This window comes from Staurois parvus, unplaced genomic scaffold (genome assembly GCF_062004578.1).
Source record: "Staurois parvus isolate SC_StPar_1 unplaced genomic scaffold, SC_StPar_1.0 ptg000704l, whole genome shotgun sequence".
NCBI lineage: Eukaryota > Metazoa > Chordata > Amphibia > Anura > Ranidae > Staurois > Staurois parvus.
The window spans coordinates 6171057-6194032 of NW_028318500.1; the positions used below are offsets into that span (position 1 = coordinate 6171057).

The 22976-nt window shown below is 40.6% G+C and overlaps 1 protein-coding gene across 7 annotated transcripts in view; it reads right to left on the bottom strand.

Annotated features, from left to right (window-relative positions):
* DEPDC5 (DEP domain containing 5, GATOR1 subcomplex subunit) overlaps positions 1-22976 on the bottom strand; it is a 152876-nt gene that overhangs the window by 120208 nt on the left and 9692 nt on the right. For all 7 annotated transcript variants that reach the window (XM_089653247.1, XM_089653252.1, XM_089653250.1 and 4 more), the window contains exons 3-7: positions 18930-19017; positions 15444-15490; positions 15261-15346; positions 14351-14434; positions 14184-14233 (exon numbers count right to left, since the gene is read on the bottom strand). In XM_089653247.1, coding sequence (XP_089509373.1) covers positions 14184-14233; positions 14351-14434; positions 15261-15346; positions 15444-15490; positions 18930-19017 — 355 coding nt within the window. The remainder of the gene's footprint in view (positions 1-14183; positions 14234-14350; positions 14435-15260; positions 15347-15443; positions 15491-18929; positions 19018-22976) is intronic.

The following is a 22976-nucleotide window of genomic DNA, read 5'->3' on the forward strand; positions in this document are numbered from 1 at the left end:
AATTGGGCGGGTTTTTTTTTTTTTTGGTTTTTTTAATAATTTTTAGCCAAAAAAATTTTTTTACAGAGACAAAGAAATAACAATGCCCAAGATTGAAATAACAAAAGACACAGAAGGAATGCATCTTCAAAAAACAGTAAAAGTGATATAAGGCAAGCTGTACATCATCCATTTTAGTACTATTTTATACCTTCAGCAGTTTTTCAGTAGGTAATACATTCACAAACAAGTAATACACACCTAAGATGAACATTGGTGTGTCTCACAAGGACTAAGAGCCCCAGGAGATGCTATTATGAAAACAATGAACCCAGCAGAGAAGTATCACACCCTCCTAAACTTGCAGGTCATCTGAAGATAAAATAAGTGGATTCAGTGTAGGACAACCAAGGATTCCAGGTTTTACAGAATTTTCTGGGACACCCTCTATGCTTATAGGTTATTTCCTCCCTTCACAGATTCAAGTTATCCCCTATCCCTCTTTTGGGAAAGCGGGGGGAGCCATTTCTGTAATATTAATTTCCAAGAAATACAAAGAACCGTAGTCCATAGTAAATGAAAATCAGCAGGTACGCTATGTAAAATAAACAACTGGGTTAAACGTTGAGATGGGGATATAGAGACACTTGGAATGAACTCCAGGGCCTGCTGGCTTTGGTCATCCTCTAAAGGGCCCAAGTCTTCCTCCCACCATCGTCCACAGCTAATTTGAACTTGGGCACTAAAGGGCTATTTGCAAAGTGGATTACAAGTCCCTATTAGTCTCTTTTTGGAGCAGAAGGTAGACACTGCCATGGTAAGAACAGAGAAAGGATTGTATAAAAAAAAAAAAAAAAAAAAAGTAGTAGCTTGACATTGCAAAGCATGGCTGAGTTTGCAATACTGAAAGAACGTGTTATAGGACAGGTGATACTTCTCTTCTAGGACATTAAAAAGGCTTCAACACATCCCCGTCATAAAGCTGATGGACATGGGCAATATCTGCCTGCCTCCAGGAATCAAAACCCCTAAGTTTATCAACTAATAAAATATTAAATGTGTCGCGCTCCATCTACTAAACACTAAAATATTTGCATTGCTCTCCCCTTCAAACGTGCTCTCTGATCATATTATCCCCTCTCCAATGCTTAGTATGCCTCTCTATTCCCCAAAACTGTAAATGGGAAGCATCTGAATTGTGAAATTGTTTTGCACATATATATCACCGTGCATGGTGGTTTTTTGTTTATCTGATTTGTATAACTATAATATCACGCACATGGAATTTGAATAGATTTATTAGAGTTTTTTTTCACATTATTAATCTTATTAATTTATAAAATATTTAGCAATATTGCTTTATAATTGATTATAGCACAGAGGTGTTTTAATTTTAATATTAATTTATTTATATCACTATGGATTAACATTTATTTATTCAGATTTATTTATTTATATTATTCATTATTAATTAGTATAGATGTGTATGTAATGCACGTTTGAAGGGGAGAGCAATGCAAATATTTTAGTGTTTAGTAGATGGAGCGCGACACATTTAATATTTTATTAGTTTATTTTCACACAGTATTATGAGTATGTGTTTTTGTGTTGATGCACCATCACATTTTTAGGAGTTAGTTATTTATAAGCATTTTTTAAATATCACTATAGTAGCTCACAAGTACACATTACTATAATTTTACCCTAAGTTTATCAAATTTGGATAGGAACTAGTTATTCCAAACAGATTTCCACAGATGATGAAAGAAAACGAATGATGAAAAACTACGTTCAGCATGAAAATGTCCCGAAACCAATAGATCCACTAACGGCACCTCGCCAAACTGCGAGAGGATGATGCATTGATTGGGAATGTCCTGATCAATTGTATGACTGCCATAAAATTGTTGTTGGGAGGCCAAGTCATAAAATTTAGCACTGCCAGGCCACCTCCATCTTTAGGAAGTTGGAGTGTACTAAATTTTATTCTACAGTGGCCATGTTTCCATATTAATTCCCTAAATAAAGTGTCAATGGTCCTGAATATATGTTGCGGAAGCCACTGGGAAGTTATGTAGCAGATATAGTAGCTGTGACATCCAAATCATTTTGATTAAATTAGCAATGCTAATAATTTTCAGGGGTAATTTACACCAAGTTTCCCCAGTCTAAGCCTGAGAAGTAGGGGTTCTACATTCTAGGGCAGGTAATTGACATGCAGGGTGTAACCTGTACCCCTATGTACATAAAAGAAGATAAAACTCAGAACATTTCATGCGTTTTAAGATTTAATTATTGTAAGTAAGAATGCTGCTAAAAATACCTATTTTATTTATTTGTATTAAGTTACAATATGCAAAGCGAGCAAAATGGAAGAAACATCTAAATCAAATGAATATTTAGTATGACTACCCATTGGCTTCAAACCAGTATCAATTCTTACACTTGCATACTTTGTACACTTGTTGTTATAGGATTCGAGTCAGGTGTATGATTAATCAATTATACCAAGCAGGTGCTCATGATCATCAATTTAATAGTAGCTTGAAACACAGTCATCTGAAACAGAAACAGCTGTGTAGGAGGCTTAAAACTGGGTGGAGAACTCCAAACACTGCTACACAGCAACAAGATACAATGTAATTATATCAGCAAGGTCTCTCCTAGGCAAAGATTTTGTTTCCAATCTTTGTATTGAAAAGAAAGGAATGAAATTACAAAACGTCATCAACTGTTCGCATACGCAAAGAAATACTTTGTAACAGAGAAAATACAACAGTAGTAACAATCCCTGAGTTGTGCATAGCGTAATGCCAGTGAGAGTCATCAAGGTGAAGGGTGTCACCACTCCACTGTAAGTTCGAGAACGCCATGGTGACACTATGTCTGCGAGCAATATCTATCTGTACTATCACCCATGCCATGTATGAATGCGAATTCACCCTGCACTGCTATATGGTAAAGGTCTGTGAGCAATATCCATCTGTACTATCACCCATGCCATGTATAAATGCTAATTCACCCTGCACTGCTATATGGTAAATGTCTTCAAGCAATATCCATCTGTACTATCACCCATGCCATGTATGAATGCGAATTCACCCTGCACTGCTATATGGTAAAGGTCTGTGAGCAATATCCATCTGTACTATCACCCATGCCATGTATAAACGCTAATTCACCCTGCACTGCTATATGGTAAATGTCTTCAAGCAATATCCATCTGTACTATCACCCATGCCATGTATGAATGCGAATTCACCCTGCACTGCTATATGGTAAAGGTCTGTGAGCAATATCCATCTGTACTATCACCCATGCCATGTATAAATGCTAATTCACCCTGCACTGCTATATGGTAAATGTCCTCCAGGACACTGGGACCTGTCCCTCCATGTAAGTCATACTCCCATATTACCTCTCTCACCTTTCTGCTTCTCCTAACATCTGGAGACATTTCCCCAAATCCTGGACCACCATCTTTTTCCTTTGACCAATACACCCAGTACACCCTATCCTCTGTGTGGATTGTAGCCACTGTTAAATTTGGTGTCCATGCCTCTTCTTCCTAGAACTAGCCTTCCCTTTTCCTGTGCCCTTTGGAATGCCCGCTCTGTCTGTAACAAACTCACCTCTGTCCATGACCTTTTTATCACAAACTCCTAACCTGCTTTCAATTACAAAAACCTGGCTTTACGAATCTGACTTTCCCTCTCCTGCTGCTCTCTCCCATGGTGGTCTCCTCTGGACTCACTCTCCCAGGCCTAGTTGATAGAAAGGAGGTGGAGTTGGAATCCTCCTATCCCCACAAAGCACTTTTCAGGTCCTTCATTCACCTCCCTCTCTGTCCCTCTCCTCATTTGAAGTTCACTTTATTTGTCTATTCTCTGCAGTTTAAGAATTGCTGTGATCTATCAGCCTCCTGAACCAGTATCAAGCTTCCTTGATGACTTCTCTGCCTGGCTGCCTTACTTTCTCTCTTCTGAAATTACCACAGTCATTCTTGGGGACTTCAACATCCCTGTTAATCGTAACACCCCTGCTACTTCTAAACTCCTAAGCCTAACCACTTCTTTTGACCTAAAACAATGGACACATGCTTCTACTCACTTCAATGGTAACTACCTTGACCATGTATTCTCCTACCTATGCAGTCCTTAAAACCTCACCAACTTTCCTTTTCCTCTCTCTGATCACTCCCTTACTAGCTTCACTCTCTCCTTGGCTTCCTCCTCCTTGTTTTCCAACTATCGAACAGTTACCCGCAGAAACCTTTGCCATCTTAACCCCGCTCCTTTTTTCGGCAACAGATTGTCTCTGTGACAAAATCTTAGCCCTGTCCTGCCCCAACCTGGCCACTTCTGTATACAACAATTCACTGTCATCCACCGTGGACACATTGGCCCCCTTCACTACACACAGAATTAGACCCCAACCGCTACAGCCCTGGCAAGCAGACAATACCGGATGCCTCAAAAAACGTAGCCATGCTCTGGAGCGTTTATGGCACAAGACTAAGACCCAGCAAGACTTCGACCAATATAAATCTGCCCTACAAAAATACAACTTCTGTCTCCACACTGCCAAAGAGACCTATTTTATCACTCTCATTAAACACCCTCTCACACAATCCCCATCAACTCTTTTCTATCTTTAACTCTCTACTTCATCCTTCTTTACCTCCACCCACTAACTCACTGCCCAGGAGATCGCTAATCACTTCAAAAATAAAATTGATACAATTTGTGAAGAGATCTCCATTGTACATATATCTCCCTCACCTTACACTCCTTGTCACTTGCACAATCTATACTTCCCTTGTTTAACCCAGCTACTATAGAGGAGGTTGGTAAACAGTTTTCTAAAGCCCACCCAACCACCTGTCCCCTGGACCCTGTTCCCTCGCAAATAATACGGGTCACCTTCTGTCTCTTTCCTTCACTCTTTAACGCATATCTTCAATCTCTCCCTTTTTACTGGCATCTTCCCCAACTCTCTAAAACATGCGCTAGTCACTCCCATACTTAAGAAGGCCTCACTGGACCGCACCAATCTTAGCAACCTAAGACCCATCTCCTTACCCCCTTTTGCCTCCAAACTCCTTGAACGTCTAGTCTACAAACAGCTGAGCTGCCACCTTATTGAGAATAACCTGCTCGATTCCCTTCAGTCTGCATTTCACCCACAACACTCCACAGAAACTGCTCTCCTAAAACTCACAAATGACTTGCTAACCAATAAAAGTAAAGGTCACAATTCCATACGCTTACTCTTGGACCTCTCCGCTGCCTTTGACACAGTTGACCACCCCCTCCTCAAAAAAAGAAAAAAAAAAAACTCTATTTATTTGGTCTCTGACTTTACTCTCCGTTGGTTCGAATCATACCTGTCTCACCGCACCTTCAGTGTTACCTTACAACTCTACCTCCTCCTCTCCTACTCCTCTTACTGTTGGGGTCCCCCAAGGTTCTGTCCTTGGACCTCTCCTATTCTCGATCTACACCACTTCCTTGGGTCAGCTGATAGCTTCCCATGGTTTCCAATACCATTTCTACGCTGATGACACACAAACCTCTCTCTCTATTCCTCAACCCACCACATCAGTTTCCTCACATATCACCAATTTACTAACAGACATATCAGATTGGATGTCACACCACTTCCTAAAACTCAATCTATCCAAAACTGAGCTCATAATATTTCCTCCCCAACGTGCCTCTTCCCCTGATTTCTCGGTCAGGATCAATAGCACCACTATCAACCCATCCCTGCATGCCACAGTGCTAGGGGTAACCCTGGATTCTAAACTATCCTTTCAGGCCCACATCCAATCCCTGTCCAAATCCTGCCGCCTCAACCTCCGCAACATCTCCAGAATACGCCCCTTTTTAACCAATGATACAGCTATCCCCCCTCCAGTCCATCATGAATACTGCTGCCAGGCTCATCCACCTTACCAATCATTTAGTGTCTGCTACCCCTCTCTGCCAATCCCTCCACTGGCTTCCACTCACCCAACGAATAAAATTAAAAATACTAACAACAACTTACAAAGGCATCCACAACTCTGCCCCAAGCTACATCACTAACCTGGTCTCAAAAAATCTACCAAACCGCTCTCTTTGATCCTCCCAAGACCTTCTGCTCTCTAGTTCCCGTGTCACCTCCTCCCATGCTCGCCTCCAGGACCTCTCCCGAGCTTCTCCCATGCTATGGAACGCCCTACCCCAATCTGTCTGACTAATCTATCCAGCTTTAAGCGATCACTGAAAACTATTCTCTTTAAAGAACCCTATCCTGCTTCTAACTAGTAAACTGCCTTTTATTTCCTCCAACAGCTAATCCCCCACAGCTATTACCTTTTGTATCACTCAACCCTTCATCCTAGATTGTAAGCTCTAACGAGCCGGGCCCTCGGTTTCCTCTTGTACCAAATTGTATTGTAACCGTTATGTCTACCTTCATTTTGTAAAGCGCTGCACAAACTTGGCACTATATAAATCCTGTATAATAATAATTAAATTCTGGGAGAGCAGATATATTATACTGCAAGGGGTGTGGGATTAAGAGCGAAAGGCAGCTGTCCTATAGAGACAACCTGCAGGCCTGCAGCTGCAAATCTATGGGCAGCAGATCTGCAGTGCTGCAACGCCGATCGCCACAACAAGATCTCATTGGCCTTTCTCTGCTCTGGGACTGCCACTGTCCAGCATCACACAAGACATCGATGTCCGCCGGATTGACAGGCTGTCATGCGGACTCTTTACACACCGCAGCAGACATTCAAGAGCCTATTCAAGAACTCTTTGTTCCTAAGAGACTGTGCCATCAACAGGATTGGTGAGCGGGTGGATGCCCAACCTCTGTCATCACTCTAGAGACACTGCATGCAGACATCTTTACACCTCAGTCACCTGGACCTTTGCTTTGAACAGTACCATAGCCTGTTTAACTTCATTGAATTACCAGTATTCAATAATGTTTATGGGCCCCACCGTTGCTAGTAGAAGACAGCGGATACTGTCACCGTAGAAACTTTTAGTACTACAGGACTCCAGCTGCAATTTCAAGTTAAAATTGACTTCTTCCTTTCTAAGGCCATTGTTACTCAGACAAGGGTACCTACACATAATTATGCAGGAGTATACATTTATATAATTCCCTGCATATTCCTTGTAACACCGGTGGCCCAGCGGGAGCTGATAAGCCAACAAGACTTCCCTTCTCCCTCTTATTGCCAGTGTTGCATGTAAATGGTTGAAGCTTACTCATAACTGTATAATCTGTTAAACGTTGCTAATTGACTGTTCCTATTGTAGCAGTGATTCTGCTTTCATGCATTAACTGGGGTTGTGCACCCTAATCTCAGAGGATTGAATTTAAAGACACCCTGAAAATCAAAGTGAAAAAATGATGCAGCAGGCTAGTCCATTTTGCTGAAATTTCATTGCAGCAACTCAAAAATGGTACTCAGTAGTTTGTAAGCCCCCACGTGCTTGTATGCATGCCTGCCTGTCTGACAACATCGGGGCATGCTCCTAATGAGATGACGGATGGTGTCCTGGGGTATTTTCTCCCAGATCTGAACCAGGGCATTACTGAGCTCTTGGACAATCTGAGGTGCTACTGGCGTCGTCGGATGGACCAAAACATGATATCCCAGAGGTGTTCTATTGGATTTAGGTCAGGCGAGCATGGGAGCCATTCAATGGTGTCAATTCCTTCATCCTCCAGAAACTGCCTGCATACTCTTGCCACGAGGCTGGGCATTTTCGTGCAGCAGGAAGAACCCAGGACCCACTGCACCAGCGTCAAGTCTGACAATGGGTCCAAGGATTTCATCCTGGCACCTAATGGCAGTCTGGGTGCCATTGTCTAGCTTATAAAGGTCTGTGCATTCCTCCATGGATATGCATCCCCAGACCATCACTGACCCACCACCAAAACAGTCACGCTGAACAATTTTACAGGCACCATAATGTTCCCCACGGCTTCTCCAAACCCTTTCATGTCTGTCACATGTGCTCAGAGTGAACCTGCGAAAAAGCACAGGGCGCCAGTGGCGGACCTGCCAATTCTGGTGTTCAATGGCAAATGCCAATTGAGCTCTATGGTGCCAGGCAGTGAGCACAAGGCCCACTAGAGGATGTCAGGCCCTCAGGCCACCCTCATGAAGTCTGTTTCTGATTGTTTGGTCAGAGACATTAACACCAGTGGCCTGCTGGAGGTCATTTTGTAGGGCTCTGGCAGTGCTCATTCCTGTTCCTCCTTGCACAAGGGAGCAGATACCGGTCCTGCTTATAAGTTAAGGACCTTCGACGGCCCTGTCCAGCTCTCCTAGGGTAACTTCCTGTCTCCTGGAATCTCCTCCATGCTCTTAAGACTGTGCTGGGAGACACAGCAAACCTTCTGGCAATGGCACGTGCCATCCTAGAGGAGTTGGACTGCCTGTGCAACCTCTGTAGGGTCCGTGTATCACCTCCTGCTACCAGTAGTGACACTGACCCTAGCCAAAACTAGTGAAAAACAGTCAGAAAGAAGAGTAGGGGAAAAAATGTTAGTGGCCTCCACCTGTAAAACCACAACCGTTTTGGGGGTCGTCTCATTGTTGCCCAACTAGTGCACCTGTTGTCAATTTCATTAACATCAAAGCAGCTGAAACTGATTAACAACTCCCTCTGCTGATTAAAAACTGTTTTATATATATATATATATATATATATATATATATATATATATATATATATATATATATATATATATATATACACACACATATACATACACACAAACACACAGGTCCAGCGATTACGGCGCCAAGAGAAGGTGCAAGGCTTCGTCTGCATGCTAGTCAAACCACGATTTGACAATACAAACTATGTGAATCAGAGCATTATCATCTTGGTAAATGGCGCTTTCTTCGGGAAACAATGTCTGCACCAAATTTGTACATAGTCGCTGGCAGAATACCAAGATATGGCTGCCCAAACCATGATTGCACCACCACCATGCTTTACCGTTAGCACAAGACGGTCCTGGTTGTAAGCTTGGGACGGTGTTCGCCACATGTAAACATGCCTGGTGGTTGGAAGCAATGTGAAGCTCGATACATTGGACCATATTACAGTCTTCCATTGACTGATAGTCCACGATTTATGGGTAATGCACCACACTCTCCTCTTTGTACTGAGCATTAATATTGGTCACTGGTGGTTTGGCAACTGCAGCTCACTCATGAATGATTTGCTTACGGAGTTCCCTCTGCACAGTTTTTGTAGACACGGGCTTTGGAAGACAGAGATTGAGCTCTGCAGTCACTTTTGCAGCAGTTGTTTTCTTATTATAATCCTGCGCAATTTCCTTTTGACTCTTTTGGTCAGCTGACCATATCGACTGTGCTTATGCTCATCAGGCGTTTACCCGGGAACTGTATATGCTGCGATAACGTTTGATAATGTACCTTGTGACATGGCAAATAAATTGGCAACTTTAGTCACAGAGGCACCAGCTAAGCGGGCACCAACTATTTACCCTCTTTTTAAGCTCAGTAAACTCTGACATGACTCCATATTACCAGCAGTGTACGTAGTGAATGAAGAAAGTGAGGCTTCCCACCTGTTAGCTAGGTGCAAAAGAATGCTACATCATTTCCGCGCGAAACATGTCGTCACTTTATCACCTGCTAATCATGTAGTGTTTCCATATTTTTGTGCAACCCCCCTGTATATACATATACATCACACACACCTACAAAAATGGCATTTTTTTTCCACCTTAACCTTAAAACATATCCTAGTATTTAATCTCTTAAAAAACATAACCCCAACCACTGATTTTACCTGCTAACCCTAATCCTAACTCCTAAACTGTAGGTAAAGGAGATAAAATACCAACATTTAAATCAGTTATGTATCATTTCTAGATCTACTTCTTTGTACTAGTCTCATGCAATCCCCTTTACACCAGCAAATTTATGCCGGCCAGAGACGGGTCGAAAAAAAACCGGCCGATTTTCGTACCATTAGTGGGTTAATTGGTCAGCCGTTTTTCTGGGTTTTTTCACATTTTTTTTTATCGGTCATGTTGGTAAATTTGCGGCCGATTTTGACGATAGGCCGATGGAGGAGGAGGGAGGAGGAATTTTATTCTGCTAAAGTGAATCGATCATAGGAATGGGAGACACCTGAATCCGTCCTACGAACTGGAAGTCCAGTCCGCTATTATATTTTATATGAAAAAGTCTTGTGGTTGCAACAAATGTATCCATTTGTATCCAAATAAAAACATCTGTATCCAAATAAAAACATTGTAATCCAAATAATGTATTTGTATTGCTGTCACATTGTATGGTGTACTCCCCTGTCTCTCCAAGTGACAGAAGTTATGGGGTTAATGCCGGCCATAGACTGGTCGAAAATCGGCCGATTTTTTAAACGTTGGTGGTAACCTTGGCCGATCGAACAACCGATTTTTCATTTTTTTTAAAAAAATCGTCCAATGTTTGACCCCTCTATGGCCTGCTTTACTGGGAGAGGAAGGCGCAGCTCTGTAAATCAGCAAGTCGTTATTATATTACACAGCACTGTGAACATAACAAACAGAGCTTGCTAACTAAGGGTCCATTCACACATGAGATTAGCACACCATGCACATTCCAGATCTGTGGATTCCAGCGTCTGGAATAACGTGTGTGTGAAGAGCTGTATAACTATTCCTACAGCCAGGGATTGCCTAAAGTGATTGTGGCTGGATGCAAACAACGATCTGCCCCTACCATCTGTTCCTAACCGCTGGTAAATCGCTGTGTGTGCAAATAATCAAAAATAGCTGCAGCCACGATTAGTCTGTCATTGTAGTCGCAGCTCTTTGCACACGCCTGTCAACAATCTGCATCCTTGCAGCTAGAATTTGCAGAGGGCACTAGCCGCCTGTATGAATTATAGACGGGTCGTTTATCGGCCAAATTTTCATCCGTACAAAAAAATCGTCCGATAATCACACCGATAGTGGGGCCAGCCCGTCGGACGTTTTTCGTGGATCTCCTCTTTTATTTTTATCGGTCATGCTGGAAAATCTGTGAAAATTGGCCATTTTTCGCGGACATGGGTGGCAGCATCGGCAATGGGGCCGACCGATTTTTTGTTTATCGGCCAAAAATTCGTCCGATAAACGGCCCGTCTATGGCCTGCCTTAAAAACACAGTACAGATAGAACTTGATCAGTTCCACTATTAAATCAAAGCCTTGAACTAAGCGGTGTTACTTTGGCTGCAGTGGAGAAATTACATAGTCAGGAGTTTCTATACTGTATGGAAAGGGTGTCTGGATTAGAAACCTGTTGGAACAGAATTTAAAAAAATGGAGATGACATTTCATGCAGATGTATTTTGACCAATTATGTAACTGTTGCCTACACTTACACTATAAAGTTGGATTCACATCAGCGTGGTGCCTTTGTTCCGTGTTGCATTCATATGCGCGTTTTACACTGCTTTTTAGGTGTGCTGCCATTAATTTCTATTACAACACGTGTTTTAGGAAAGCGCATCAAAAATACAGCATGCAGGTCTTTAACCACTTCCAGACCGGACACTTTTACCCCCTTCCTGACCAGGGCAATTTTCAGCTTTCAGCGCTATCACACTTTGAATGACAATTGCGCGGTCATGCCACACTGTACCCAAATGAATTTTTTACCATTTGTTTGAGACAGATAAAGCTTTATTTTGGTGGTATTTATTCACCGCTGGGATTTTTATTTTTTTTTGCTATGTAAATGATAAAGTCCATAAATTTTGAAAAAAAGTGTTTTTTTTTTAAATTTTGCAAATAAATAATATTTCATCATAAATCTTGGCCAAAATTTATTCCGTTATCTTTTTAGTAAAAAAAAAAATCTAAATTAGTTTATAACCAAAAACTATAATTTTTAAATATTTTTTTACATTTTTATTTTTTTTTTATATTATTTTTTTTTTTCTACATACTGTCACCCTAGCAGTACAGTGTCACCATGGTGACACTGTACTACTTGTAGGGGGTGATGAAGATTTTTTTTTTTTTTACACTGATTGCTTTTACACCCATATAGGATGTAAAAGCAATCATTTCTCTTTCTCTCTGTCTGCATTCTTGCAGTCATTGAGAAATACAGAGTGAGCTGTGATTGGTCACAGCTTGTCACATGGTACAAGGCTGTTGTGAATAGCCTTGTACCATGTGACCTCTGTGATCATTCACAGAATTCACACGTAGTAAGCAATGATGTCACAAGTGACATCTTGCTTGCTACTTTGCATGTGATCACTGATTGGCCAATCAGTGATCACATGATCGGGACCTCGTACAGAGGTCTCGTCCGACGATTGGTGTTTCACCGGAGGACACAGCGGGCACCGGATCGCGGTGCTGCACGCTCCCAGGGAGCGCGCACAAGCAGGGTGCGGGGAGGCCATTTATAAACGGCCACCCGACCCTGCACTGCCACCGTCCGACCGTTTATATACAACGGCCGGTCGGGAAGTGGTTAATGAACTTTCATGAAAATGCACATTCTAATAGAGTTTAATGGCAGCACACCTAAAACCACATGTAAAACTAGTAAAAACACAATGAGGAAAATTGCATCGCACTCATATTAACAGGGCCTTAATCAATATTTACCTGAACACAATGACAAAAGGCCCACGATGATATCTGCATCAAAGCTCCTGATCATTGTTCCGAGATAAATGTGTGCAGAGATGCTGACACCAATATTAACTGGTTTGATTACAGACACACTTTTTAGAGCTTGCCTTTTCATGTGAGTGCATAGTTGTAAGCTTCTAGTCATCCCTATATCATTCACACAAAGCAAGTCAGCACTATAGCAAACATTAGCGGTCACAAAATAGGACTGCATCCCTGTGTACACCCATGTATTCTGCAGTACTATATGTGAACAATAACCCTATTCATCATAAAGGTGAACAAAAGCTCTGAAATTACCAGACAATGAGCTGCTAATCAGCTGGTGGGGCGTGTATTCCCACAGATTCTAATTAGATCTAGGCATAAATTTAATAGCGTTATTGTTTTCCATGTACACCCAAATTTAGCAACTACAGCATCAGACTGCATAATATATGGACAATATAGATTAAATCTACAGGCTCGCAAAACTAAACTATAACTAATGGTATTCTCCAGTGAAGAAAAAAAAACTAGACCCCACCAGACAGAAACCATGAGGGAACTTACTGGATAAGTTCACCTTTTAACAAAAAATAATAAATGCACAAGTTTTTGCAGGTAAAACAATGTGCATTTACAATTATTTTTGTTATAGAAGCCTAGAAAGCATTGCATCAGCGATCAGCAGATTGCTGCTGCCATGCAAGACTCCTGCAGACTGACAGTATAACCGGTCTGCTCCTTCCTAGTACAGGCAGTTTTACACTGACAGGAAGGATCAATGAACTGCCACGGCACTCAACAGCACCGTGGTAGTTCATTGAGAATCATCACATCGGGGGGACGGGGGTGCAGTCTTACAGTAGCATGTTACACCCTAAGTATGGGTGTAACATGTTACGAAAGGTGAACTTATCCTTTAACTCTGTTTGCATGTACACTTTTTTAAAATAGGTTGTGATAACTTGAAGCAAAGCTATACATGAATTTTTAAAGAACTTCTCATTGTCCTGGAGAGAGGAAGAATGTAGTTCACTCCAAAGCTGGGAATATACATATAGAAAGTTGGCTGGTTCAGCAGGAATTGGCCGACTGTCGGTATGTGTGTACCGCCGTCTGTTCAACAGATGTTCAACAGATGCTGGTCTAACGGGGGGGGGGGGGGGAGGGGAGAGAGATCCTTGCATCAATGTCATTTGTGTTGATGTGGGGATCTGTGAAAAAAAATAAAAAATCAGCATGTACAGTGAAGGAAATAAGTATTTGATCCCCTTCACAAAACATGACTTAGTACTTGGCAGCAAATCCCTTGTTGGCAATCACAGAGGTCAGACATGCATTTCTTTTGAATTTTTGTTGCTATTCTGTCTCTCAGTGTTACAATACACCTACCATTCGATTTTTAGACTGATCATTTCTTTGTGAGTGGGCAAACATTCAAAATCAGCAGGGGATTAAATACTCATTTCCTTCACTGTATACCCTGCTTAAATGTCCAAGGTACCATATACAAAAGGAAAGCCAGCTTACCTGATCCCAGCAAACTCCACCTTTTGAGTAATGTACGCACAGGAGCTCACCTGCAAATAGAAGGGTTATTCTTAACTTAGTAATGATGAGCCATGTTTTTCTATCATTAATTGTTAAGAAAAATAAAGTACAATTATTTTCGTAATAGTTTTGTTTTCAGAACTCACCAAGCTTTTCTTCAGTCTCCACATGTCCCCTCGTCCTATGTACTGATCCTTAAAGGTCAGCTCCACAAGATCAAGTGTCACATCCTAAGAACATATAAACATAAAATATGCATAAGAACCTTTTATTGTTAAAGTGGTTCTACAGCCTAAACTTGTTTGGGTAGAAGTATCGCCCTCCCCTCTCTTCTCCTTATATTTACCTCCTCACTCTGTAGCAGCTCTGTCTTCTTTCCCTGCACTCATAGGCTTTGCTGAGGCAACAGAAGCCATTGTCCAGTGAGGAGGGAGCGGGAGGGGGCAAGCTGCTGTCTGTGTTTATGGATGCAGACAGCGTGGCTCAGGATTGAGCCTGCAAGAGCAAGCAGTTTGCTATTGGGGCACTCAGAAAAGGAAGAGCCAGGAGCACCAGCGGGGGACCCGCGAAGAGGAGATTCGGGGCCAGTCTGTGAAATTTCATTGCACAGAGCAGGCAAGTATACCATGTTAGTTATTAAAAACATAAATAAATAAGACATGACAATCACTAACTGCATCATCAGTACAAATGATTTCCCTTCATTTCATAGCTTCATTAAGAAGAATTTGTGTGGTATTAGTACTCTCTTTAAATATACCATGAGATGTGCATTCTTTTTTGGCCATTTACAGCTTATAAACCCACCACACAAAGTGTGGTGGAGGAAAAGAGGCATATCTGGTTAGCATAAAAGGACAAAGAATATTAATTTCAAATATGGTGGGGCACCATTTTTGTTGTACTGGAAGATGGCATTTAACCAGTGCCAACACCCCTAATCAGTAGTACAAGTAGGTAAAAGTAAGCATAGTTTCCATGTAACATCCAAGTAATCTATGCATAATAATATTTAAAAGGATATAAGGATATCAGATAAAGAGTCCATGAATTTACCTTTGGGTCAACTACGTTAACATAAACATCCTGGTACGGCCTAAGGCGAAAAACTTGAGCCACTGTCTGATCAATGCTGACAGTTTCTGCACAGAAAGTGAAAGGTTAGTTGACTACAATAGCAAGGAATTACCAAAATGGATGATATTGTGGTATAAGTACAGTATGTCAAACATAGATTACCTTTCTGTAAATCTTCCTTCAGCGATTTCACTTGCAACAAGAGAGGGCTGTAAAAATACAACATGTGTTCAACAAATTTACAGATGCTGCAAATATAACATGGAAAATGCAATAAAGCCTGACAAGCGATATATAATAACAACACAAGGTAAAATAACATATACTGATAAAATTAAACATTAAAGCAATATAAAAGTGTGAACAGAAACCAACAGCAACAAAATCCCCATTCAGAGATCATTTCTGACTAGTACTTGTACATTTTTACAGCTCTTTGCAATTCTTAACAAAATATGACTGCAATAGTTTCTATAATACAATGCAAATAGTTGCCTTAAGCAACCAATTAAAAAGTTGTAGTCTACTGTGATAAAAACCTGCCTACTTGCCCTCAGAGGAGTATGCATCCTGCTTTTCTTTCTACTGTTACTAATTCACTATGGATGTCTCTTTGTAAAATTTAAAGCGGTATTAAACCAAGAACCAAAAAAAATTTTTATTGCAGCTTACCAATCATTAGATGTGGTGGCTGCATTAGTTTTCTTTATATAAGCTTTTCCCCCCTCTGTTTTCACCTGGTAATCTGACCAGTAACACACCTCCTGTATTAGCGTGCCTAAATTCTGGATGAAGGAGCACAGGGACATCTTTGGACAGCAGCACTAACAGTCATGAGGGGAGGGGAGTATTAGGTGTACTAGTAGATTTAGGTACACTAACAAATTGAAGCCAAATTCAAGCTAATACTTTATGAGCAGTTACAGCAAATAGTTTTTTTCCTTTTTGGGATAAAAGTTTTACATAAATAAATGAGAATAATTGTAGGCACCCCTGCCAGTTTTAAATGGTTTGTCTCATCTATGTAACTGAGATTTTCTGCTGGAAAGCTTGTTCCTTTGAAAAACAACAGACTTACAGGTTGGATCACCAGATGAAAAGTAGAAGAAAGCAAAGCTAAAAGTGAAAACTAATGCAGCCACAATATCCAAGGGCAAGCTGCAATATTAAACTTTTGCTTTTGAGTTTAATACCACTTTAAGATTGATCATTGTACTTAATTGACAATTTTATTAAAGCTGGAAATAGAAGATGCACACTAATGGAAACTAATTTTCCTTTAAATGTCCTCAAAAGGCTGAAGACGGGTTGGAAAAGCAAGTTGTAAATACCCTCCTGAAGAAAAGAATTCACGTTCATAAAATAAAAAGTTATTAAAAATACACTGTATAGCAGAAGATGGTGTTTCCTTACTGGAAACATTATATGAAGTATTAAACAAAGTTAATACGTATCAATAACAACTACTCACAAAGTGATATTGCCCATAAGCAGTAGTAGGACATCTGCTTGAACTTTTTCAAGCTCTCCCCCCCCCCCCCCAACTTCAAGGGTTAAAGGCTAACTCCATGTTTAGATAAATTCATGAATAGGTAGACACAAAATAGAGTTTTCCATCAGTAACATAAAGCAAATAATAGTCCCGGGCAGAATATAATGAATAGTGAACATATATTGAGTGACAGTCCCATGGAAATGTAGTCTCATAGGTCAAGAATTTTCTTTTTTTACCATGTGTAAACAATAAGTGAATTTCTCACTCACCAGAAAAAAATGACCCTGGTTAAAATGGTCAAATAGCGCTTTGTAATCATAAGTGTTGACAACCAGCAGCAAGCTCTCATGGACCATGCTTCCTGGTCTCCTGATATGGGATATGGACCCAGGGGGCCAAAGATGGTAGCTCCCAGTTAAATGGTCACAAGACTCTGGGTACACAAATATTGGATGAATTCCTAATCCCACGCTCTCCTCAAGATAAAAGATATTGCTCCATGTTTAACCACTTCCCTCCAGAAGGTATTACCCCCTTCATGACCAGGCCATTTTTTGTTATGTGGCACTGCACTACTTTAACTGGCAATAGCATGGTCATGCAATACTGTACTCAAATGAAATTTATATATATTTTTTTTTTTTTTTTTTTAATACAGAGTTTTCTTTTGGTGGTATTTGATCACCACTGGGGTTTTTATTTTTTATTACGTAAATGAAAAAAAACAGAATATTTTGAAAAAAAAAACTTTTTTTTTAATTTCTACTGCAAAACATATCTAATAAAAATTGTAAAAAATTAACTTCTTCATAAATTTAGGCCAACATTTATTTTTCTACATCTTTGTTAAAAAAACAAATAATAAAAGTGTATATTATTTGGTTTGCATGAAAGTTATAGCGTCTACAAACCATGGTATATATATATATATATATATATATACACATACATACATATATACATATATACACACATACACACACACACACACATTAGTAATGGCGGTGATCAGCGACTTATAGTGGGACTATAATAGTATGGCGGGCAATCTGACACCAGATGGGGGGTACATTGACTGACATTGATATAAATAGTGACACTAATACAGTGATCAGTGCTAATACTATACACTGTTACTGTATTAATGACACCAGCTGGGAAGGGGTTAAATTGGTGGTAAACTAAATTTGTATACTTTTTTCTACAGGTAAGCTTATAATAAAGCACAGTTTAGAAGTTATTCTAGTGAGCAGCAGCCAGCGACATCACTGGCGCATGCGTCCTGAAGGAACAGCATACCTTTCAGAGCTGTATGCTGCAGCTGCAGCTCCCACACGTGCGGGAGTGACATCATTGTGGCTTCAGCCATTCAAGTGACTGCAGCCCAGGAACCTGGAAGGAAGACTGGGTGAAGATCGAAGGCTTTGCAGCAGTGACAGTTTTCGGGGAGGGGGGGAGGGTATTAAGGTTTCTACTGCTTTAAAGGATAAGTTCACCTTTTAACAAAAAATAATAAATGCTCATTTTTTGTTTTGTAGGTAAAACAAATATGCATTTATTATCCATTGAGATCTACAAGCCTACAGCCACAAAGCCTGTCGGCTGCTGGAACTTGTAGTTCATTCATTCACAGAGCACTCTTTTTTTTTTTAAAATTGTGACAGCTAGCGGGGAGAAGATCACAGACTAGTTGTCACAATGGGGGGGGGGGGGAGCGTGGGCTGGTCCATTCTTAATGTGTTACATGTTACACCTGGAATATGGATGTAACAAGTCATGAAAGGTGAACCTATCTTTTACCATTTAGGGGCGAACAAGGGGTTCACTTTGTGCCTAACAATGTGTACTGTGTGTAATCTGTTAGTGCAGTAAATAGTTTGTTTGGGCCAGCTTACTTTTGCACTCCTGTGACTCAGAGTCAGCTTATAGCAGGTTATATCCCGATGTTAGCTGACGTCACAGGGGCGCTTCAGGCTCTGGAAGGATCCCAACCGTATTGTTGGGATCCACCCACCTGCCTATTTGGCAGCTGGCTGTGACTCTTAGCACGCAGCTGCTTCACTGACCCAGGAAATCAACTGATTCGAAGTGGGATAATGAAAAGACCAGAGATTATATATGCTTTGACTCAAGTCACCATGATTGCTCCTCACCTATATTCATCATTGGGATGAGCAATTTCTACAATATCTCCCAGCTTTATATGTGAAAAAACTTTAGGATTTATCACGAGCTCATCATCTGGAAGAAATAAATAAAAGGGTTAAACAGAGTTACTTTTTTTATATATGAACATGCATATGTAAATATGTACATTTGGCTTTCTTTTTTTTGCTCTAAAAAAGCTATGATATTACACGGTGTGAACTGTAACATTTAAAGGATAAATTCACCTTTGGGAACATGTTCCCATAGCCACGCCTGCCGCCCCCCCCCCCCCCCTCTCTCTTACAGATAGTAGGGGGAGACTTCTCCCCGTACTGTCAGTCAGATTTTAAAACAGCACGGCCATGTGGGGCTCCGCCCACATGGCCGCATCACCCATTCGCAGAGTTCTTCGAATGAAGTCCTGACAGACTTAGCAGCTCTTGGCTTGTAGCTTTCAATAAATTACCGTGGCGCTGTGGAGCACCGTGGTAGTTCATTGAAGCTTCCTGTCAGAATACATCCCGTACAGCAAGCAGATAATCTGACAGGTCTGCAGGAGAACTGCATGGCATCAACGATCTACTGATTGCTGGTGCAATGCTTTCCAGGCTCTTTTGGACAAAAATAATAAATGCACATTTTTTTACCTACAAAAAAATGTGCATTTATTATTTTTGTCCAAAAGGTGAACTTATCCTTTAAGCCATTTTTAAAGATCTTGTTTTGTTAGACACATACTAATACTCACTACCCCCTCTAATTGGGGCTGCCACAATCCTTTAAATTAAATATTTAGTACACATTACAACCCCAATTTAAAAATAGTTGTATGTAAGTTGATGTATAAAAGCCACATAAAAACAGAATGCAATGATCTGTAAATCTCATAAACCCATATTTTATACACAATACAAAATCTATCAAATGTTTAAAAAAAGAAAATGTACTATTTCAAGGAAATTTAAAAAAAAAAGTGATTTTGAAATTGATGGCAATAACACATCTCAAAACAGGTCAATGTTTACCATGATGTAGCATCCCCTCTTCTTTTAACAACACTCTGTAAACATCTGGGAGCTTAGTAGAACAGTTGCTTGAGTTTTGGGGAGGAATGTTGGCACATTCTTCCCTGATAAAGTATTCTACCAGCTCAACAGTCCTGGGTCTTTTTGTCATATTTTTTGTTTCAAGACAAGCCACATATTTTCAGTTGTGAAAGGTCTGGAGTGCAGGCAGGCCAGTTAAGCACCGAACTCTTCTACTACTCCTGGAATCTTTTAATATTATGTATGGTGGTGGATGAAGATATATTTAAAGGAGAAGTTCAGCTTTGGAACATGTTGCATGTTCCACCCATTTAACATGTTCCTATTCCTACAGCCACTGCGCACTCCACAGCGTCTAGTGACAATAAGCAGGAATCTTCTCCCCTCTCGCTTGCTATTACGATTTTACACAAAAAAAAAAAGCACTCAGTCACAAAGTTCTGTGAGTGGGAAACAACAAGTACCAACAGCCTTGCGGCTGTCAGCTTGTGGCTCTCAATGAACTACCATGGCGCTGTTGAGCCCTCTGGAAGTTCATGGTCTCTTCCAGCTCATACGAGGTACAAGCAGACAGATACAATGAGGAGTCCTGCATGGCTCCTGCAATCTGCTGATCGCGGGTGCAATGTTTTCCAGGCTTCAAGGCACCTTTCTACTTAAAGTGTTACGAAGTCCTCTGATTTGGAGGTGTGTCCCAAAACTTTTGGCAAAATAGTGTAGCTCCAGCTCTCAGCACACAGCTGTCTGGCACTATAGTGAGCACTAGAGGGACTGTGTGGGGAAAGCGGTGGCTGACAGTCACTGTTCTCGGATCCAAGAAGACTGAGAACCTATTGTGTTGGGTTTCATGACGGGCTGTTGATTAAACTGTTACGAAACCCAGGGCCCTACATTCACTATATCTGGTCTCCCACAGTACATAGAACATGGAAGTGCAATTATTTTAGTAAATATAAACTGCTAAAAACATTTTCTCATCAGTAGTCTTGCGACTTCTATCAGTGGCCAGCAGAGCACTGGTTAAAGCTTGTAGGAGGACTTATCATTCACCTCTCACTGTCCTATGAAACTGCAGGACCCCTGACCCTTTGTCTGGGCAGCGTTGATTGGTTCTGTGCTGATCACATGCACCCTCTTAAGGAAAAAATAATTCTCTAGCAATACACACCAAACAGAGCAGTGCAACTTGCCCCCAAGGCTCTGTTCTATCAGGAGATAAGTCAGGAAGAGTAGAAGGGGAGGATCAAAGAAGACAGGAGTAAACATCCTTTTTACACAACTGTACATACATACTGTATGGAACTAAAACAGATAAAGATGTGCAACAAAACTTTCTAAATACCCTTGTAAGGTATGTAGCTGTCCTAGAAGAGATTTTTTTCCAGCAAATTAGTGTTTGCCTTCAGACAACAAGACAGCCAGTGAAATGGAAATCACATTATTCCAAGCTTCTATGTAATCCATCTGAGGTTTCTATAGGCTGTCATGCAGCCTGGAGATAAGAATTGTGATCAAAGATCCATTATCTCCTGCACTCAAGGACTTAGATCAAACAGGCGTTAGTGACAAGCAGCGTGTTGTGTGTTCATCCGCTGGTGATCAGAGGTTGTGCAGCTCTATCATGAAGCTGGGGAAGCTTAATAAAACTGTAGAGGAAGATGAAAGAAAGAGCGCACAAACCTTGCGCATTACCTAATAAATAGTGACTAATTTTATTAATAAGGAAATATACTCACAAAATGATTGTATAACAGGCATAAGTAACCATAATCCAAACAGGGTTACAGGTAAATCAAAAAGGGGGGGGGGTGAAGGCTAACGCGTTTCGAAGGGTGCTCCCTTCTTCATCAGAGCTGGGTTTGGCAGATAGAAACTTCAGTATGGCAGAGTTCCCATGGCAAGGAGCTATTCAGCCACTGAGTGTCAGTATTACAGCAATTCTAAACAGGCTGAATTGATGAAGAAGGGAGCACCCTTCGAAACGCGTTAGCCTTCACCCCCCCCCCCCTTTTTGATTTACCTGTAACCCTGTTTGGATTATGGTTACTTATGCCTGTTATACAATCATTTTGCGAGAATATTTCCTTATTAATAAAATTAGTCACTATTTATTGAGGTAATGCGATAAGAATTGTGATTACAGTAGAAATCTTCTGGTTTCCTGCACCGAATTATAATACATAGGAAACACACTGGCAAGATCAACTGCAATTAATTTATCTTTAGATACATTTATATAACTATACTATAGATCTATACACATAGCAAAAGCACAAACATGATCCCTGATGGACAATAACAAATTTGTATATTAGCATATAAATAAGATTAAACAATAAAGCAGGCCACGTACTATAAAGCTAATACTACATACAAAAAGGCCGTCAGGGTTATTTCAAAAGGGAGGTGTCACAAATCTTCTAGATTTATCTGTAGCATCTGGGAGACTTTGGAATGCTATAGCTATCCTAAGGATAATACTGTTTCCCCAAAAGCCCTTTGAACAGGCAGTCCTCTTTGTTAGTATTTCACCAAAGATAAAAAAAAAATAACTGCTAGAAATGTCTATAAGTGGACTTTAAAGTGTATATAAACCCTATCAGTCATCTTATCTTATTTGCTCCCTTTTGGTCTGTTAAATATTAATTGAAAGTGTGTTTTTTTTTTGTTCAATGGGTGCAAAAAAAATAAAAAAAAATACATGTTGCTCTGGGCAGACAGCCCATAAATTAGCAAATTCCTCTCTGTAGTGTTATAAGCCCTACTTAGTGCTCTCTGTGGACTATAGAACACCTCCCCTTTATTATAGTGATGAGGAGAGGGGGAGGTGTTCTGCATTTCTAACACACCTGCTATCCTAAATTGATACCCTAGGCCAGGAAGTGGATTACTAACAGGATAACCAGATGAAAATTAAAGAAAAGAATATTGCATGCCACAGACGGTTCGTTTATCGGCCGAATTTTCGTCCTAAAAAATGAATCGGCCGATTTTTGCGGTTCCTCC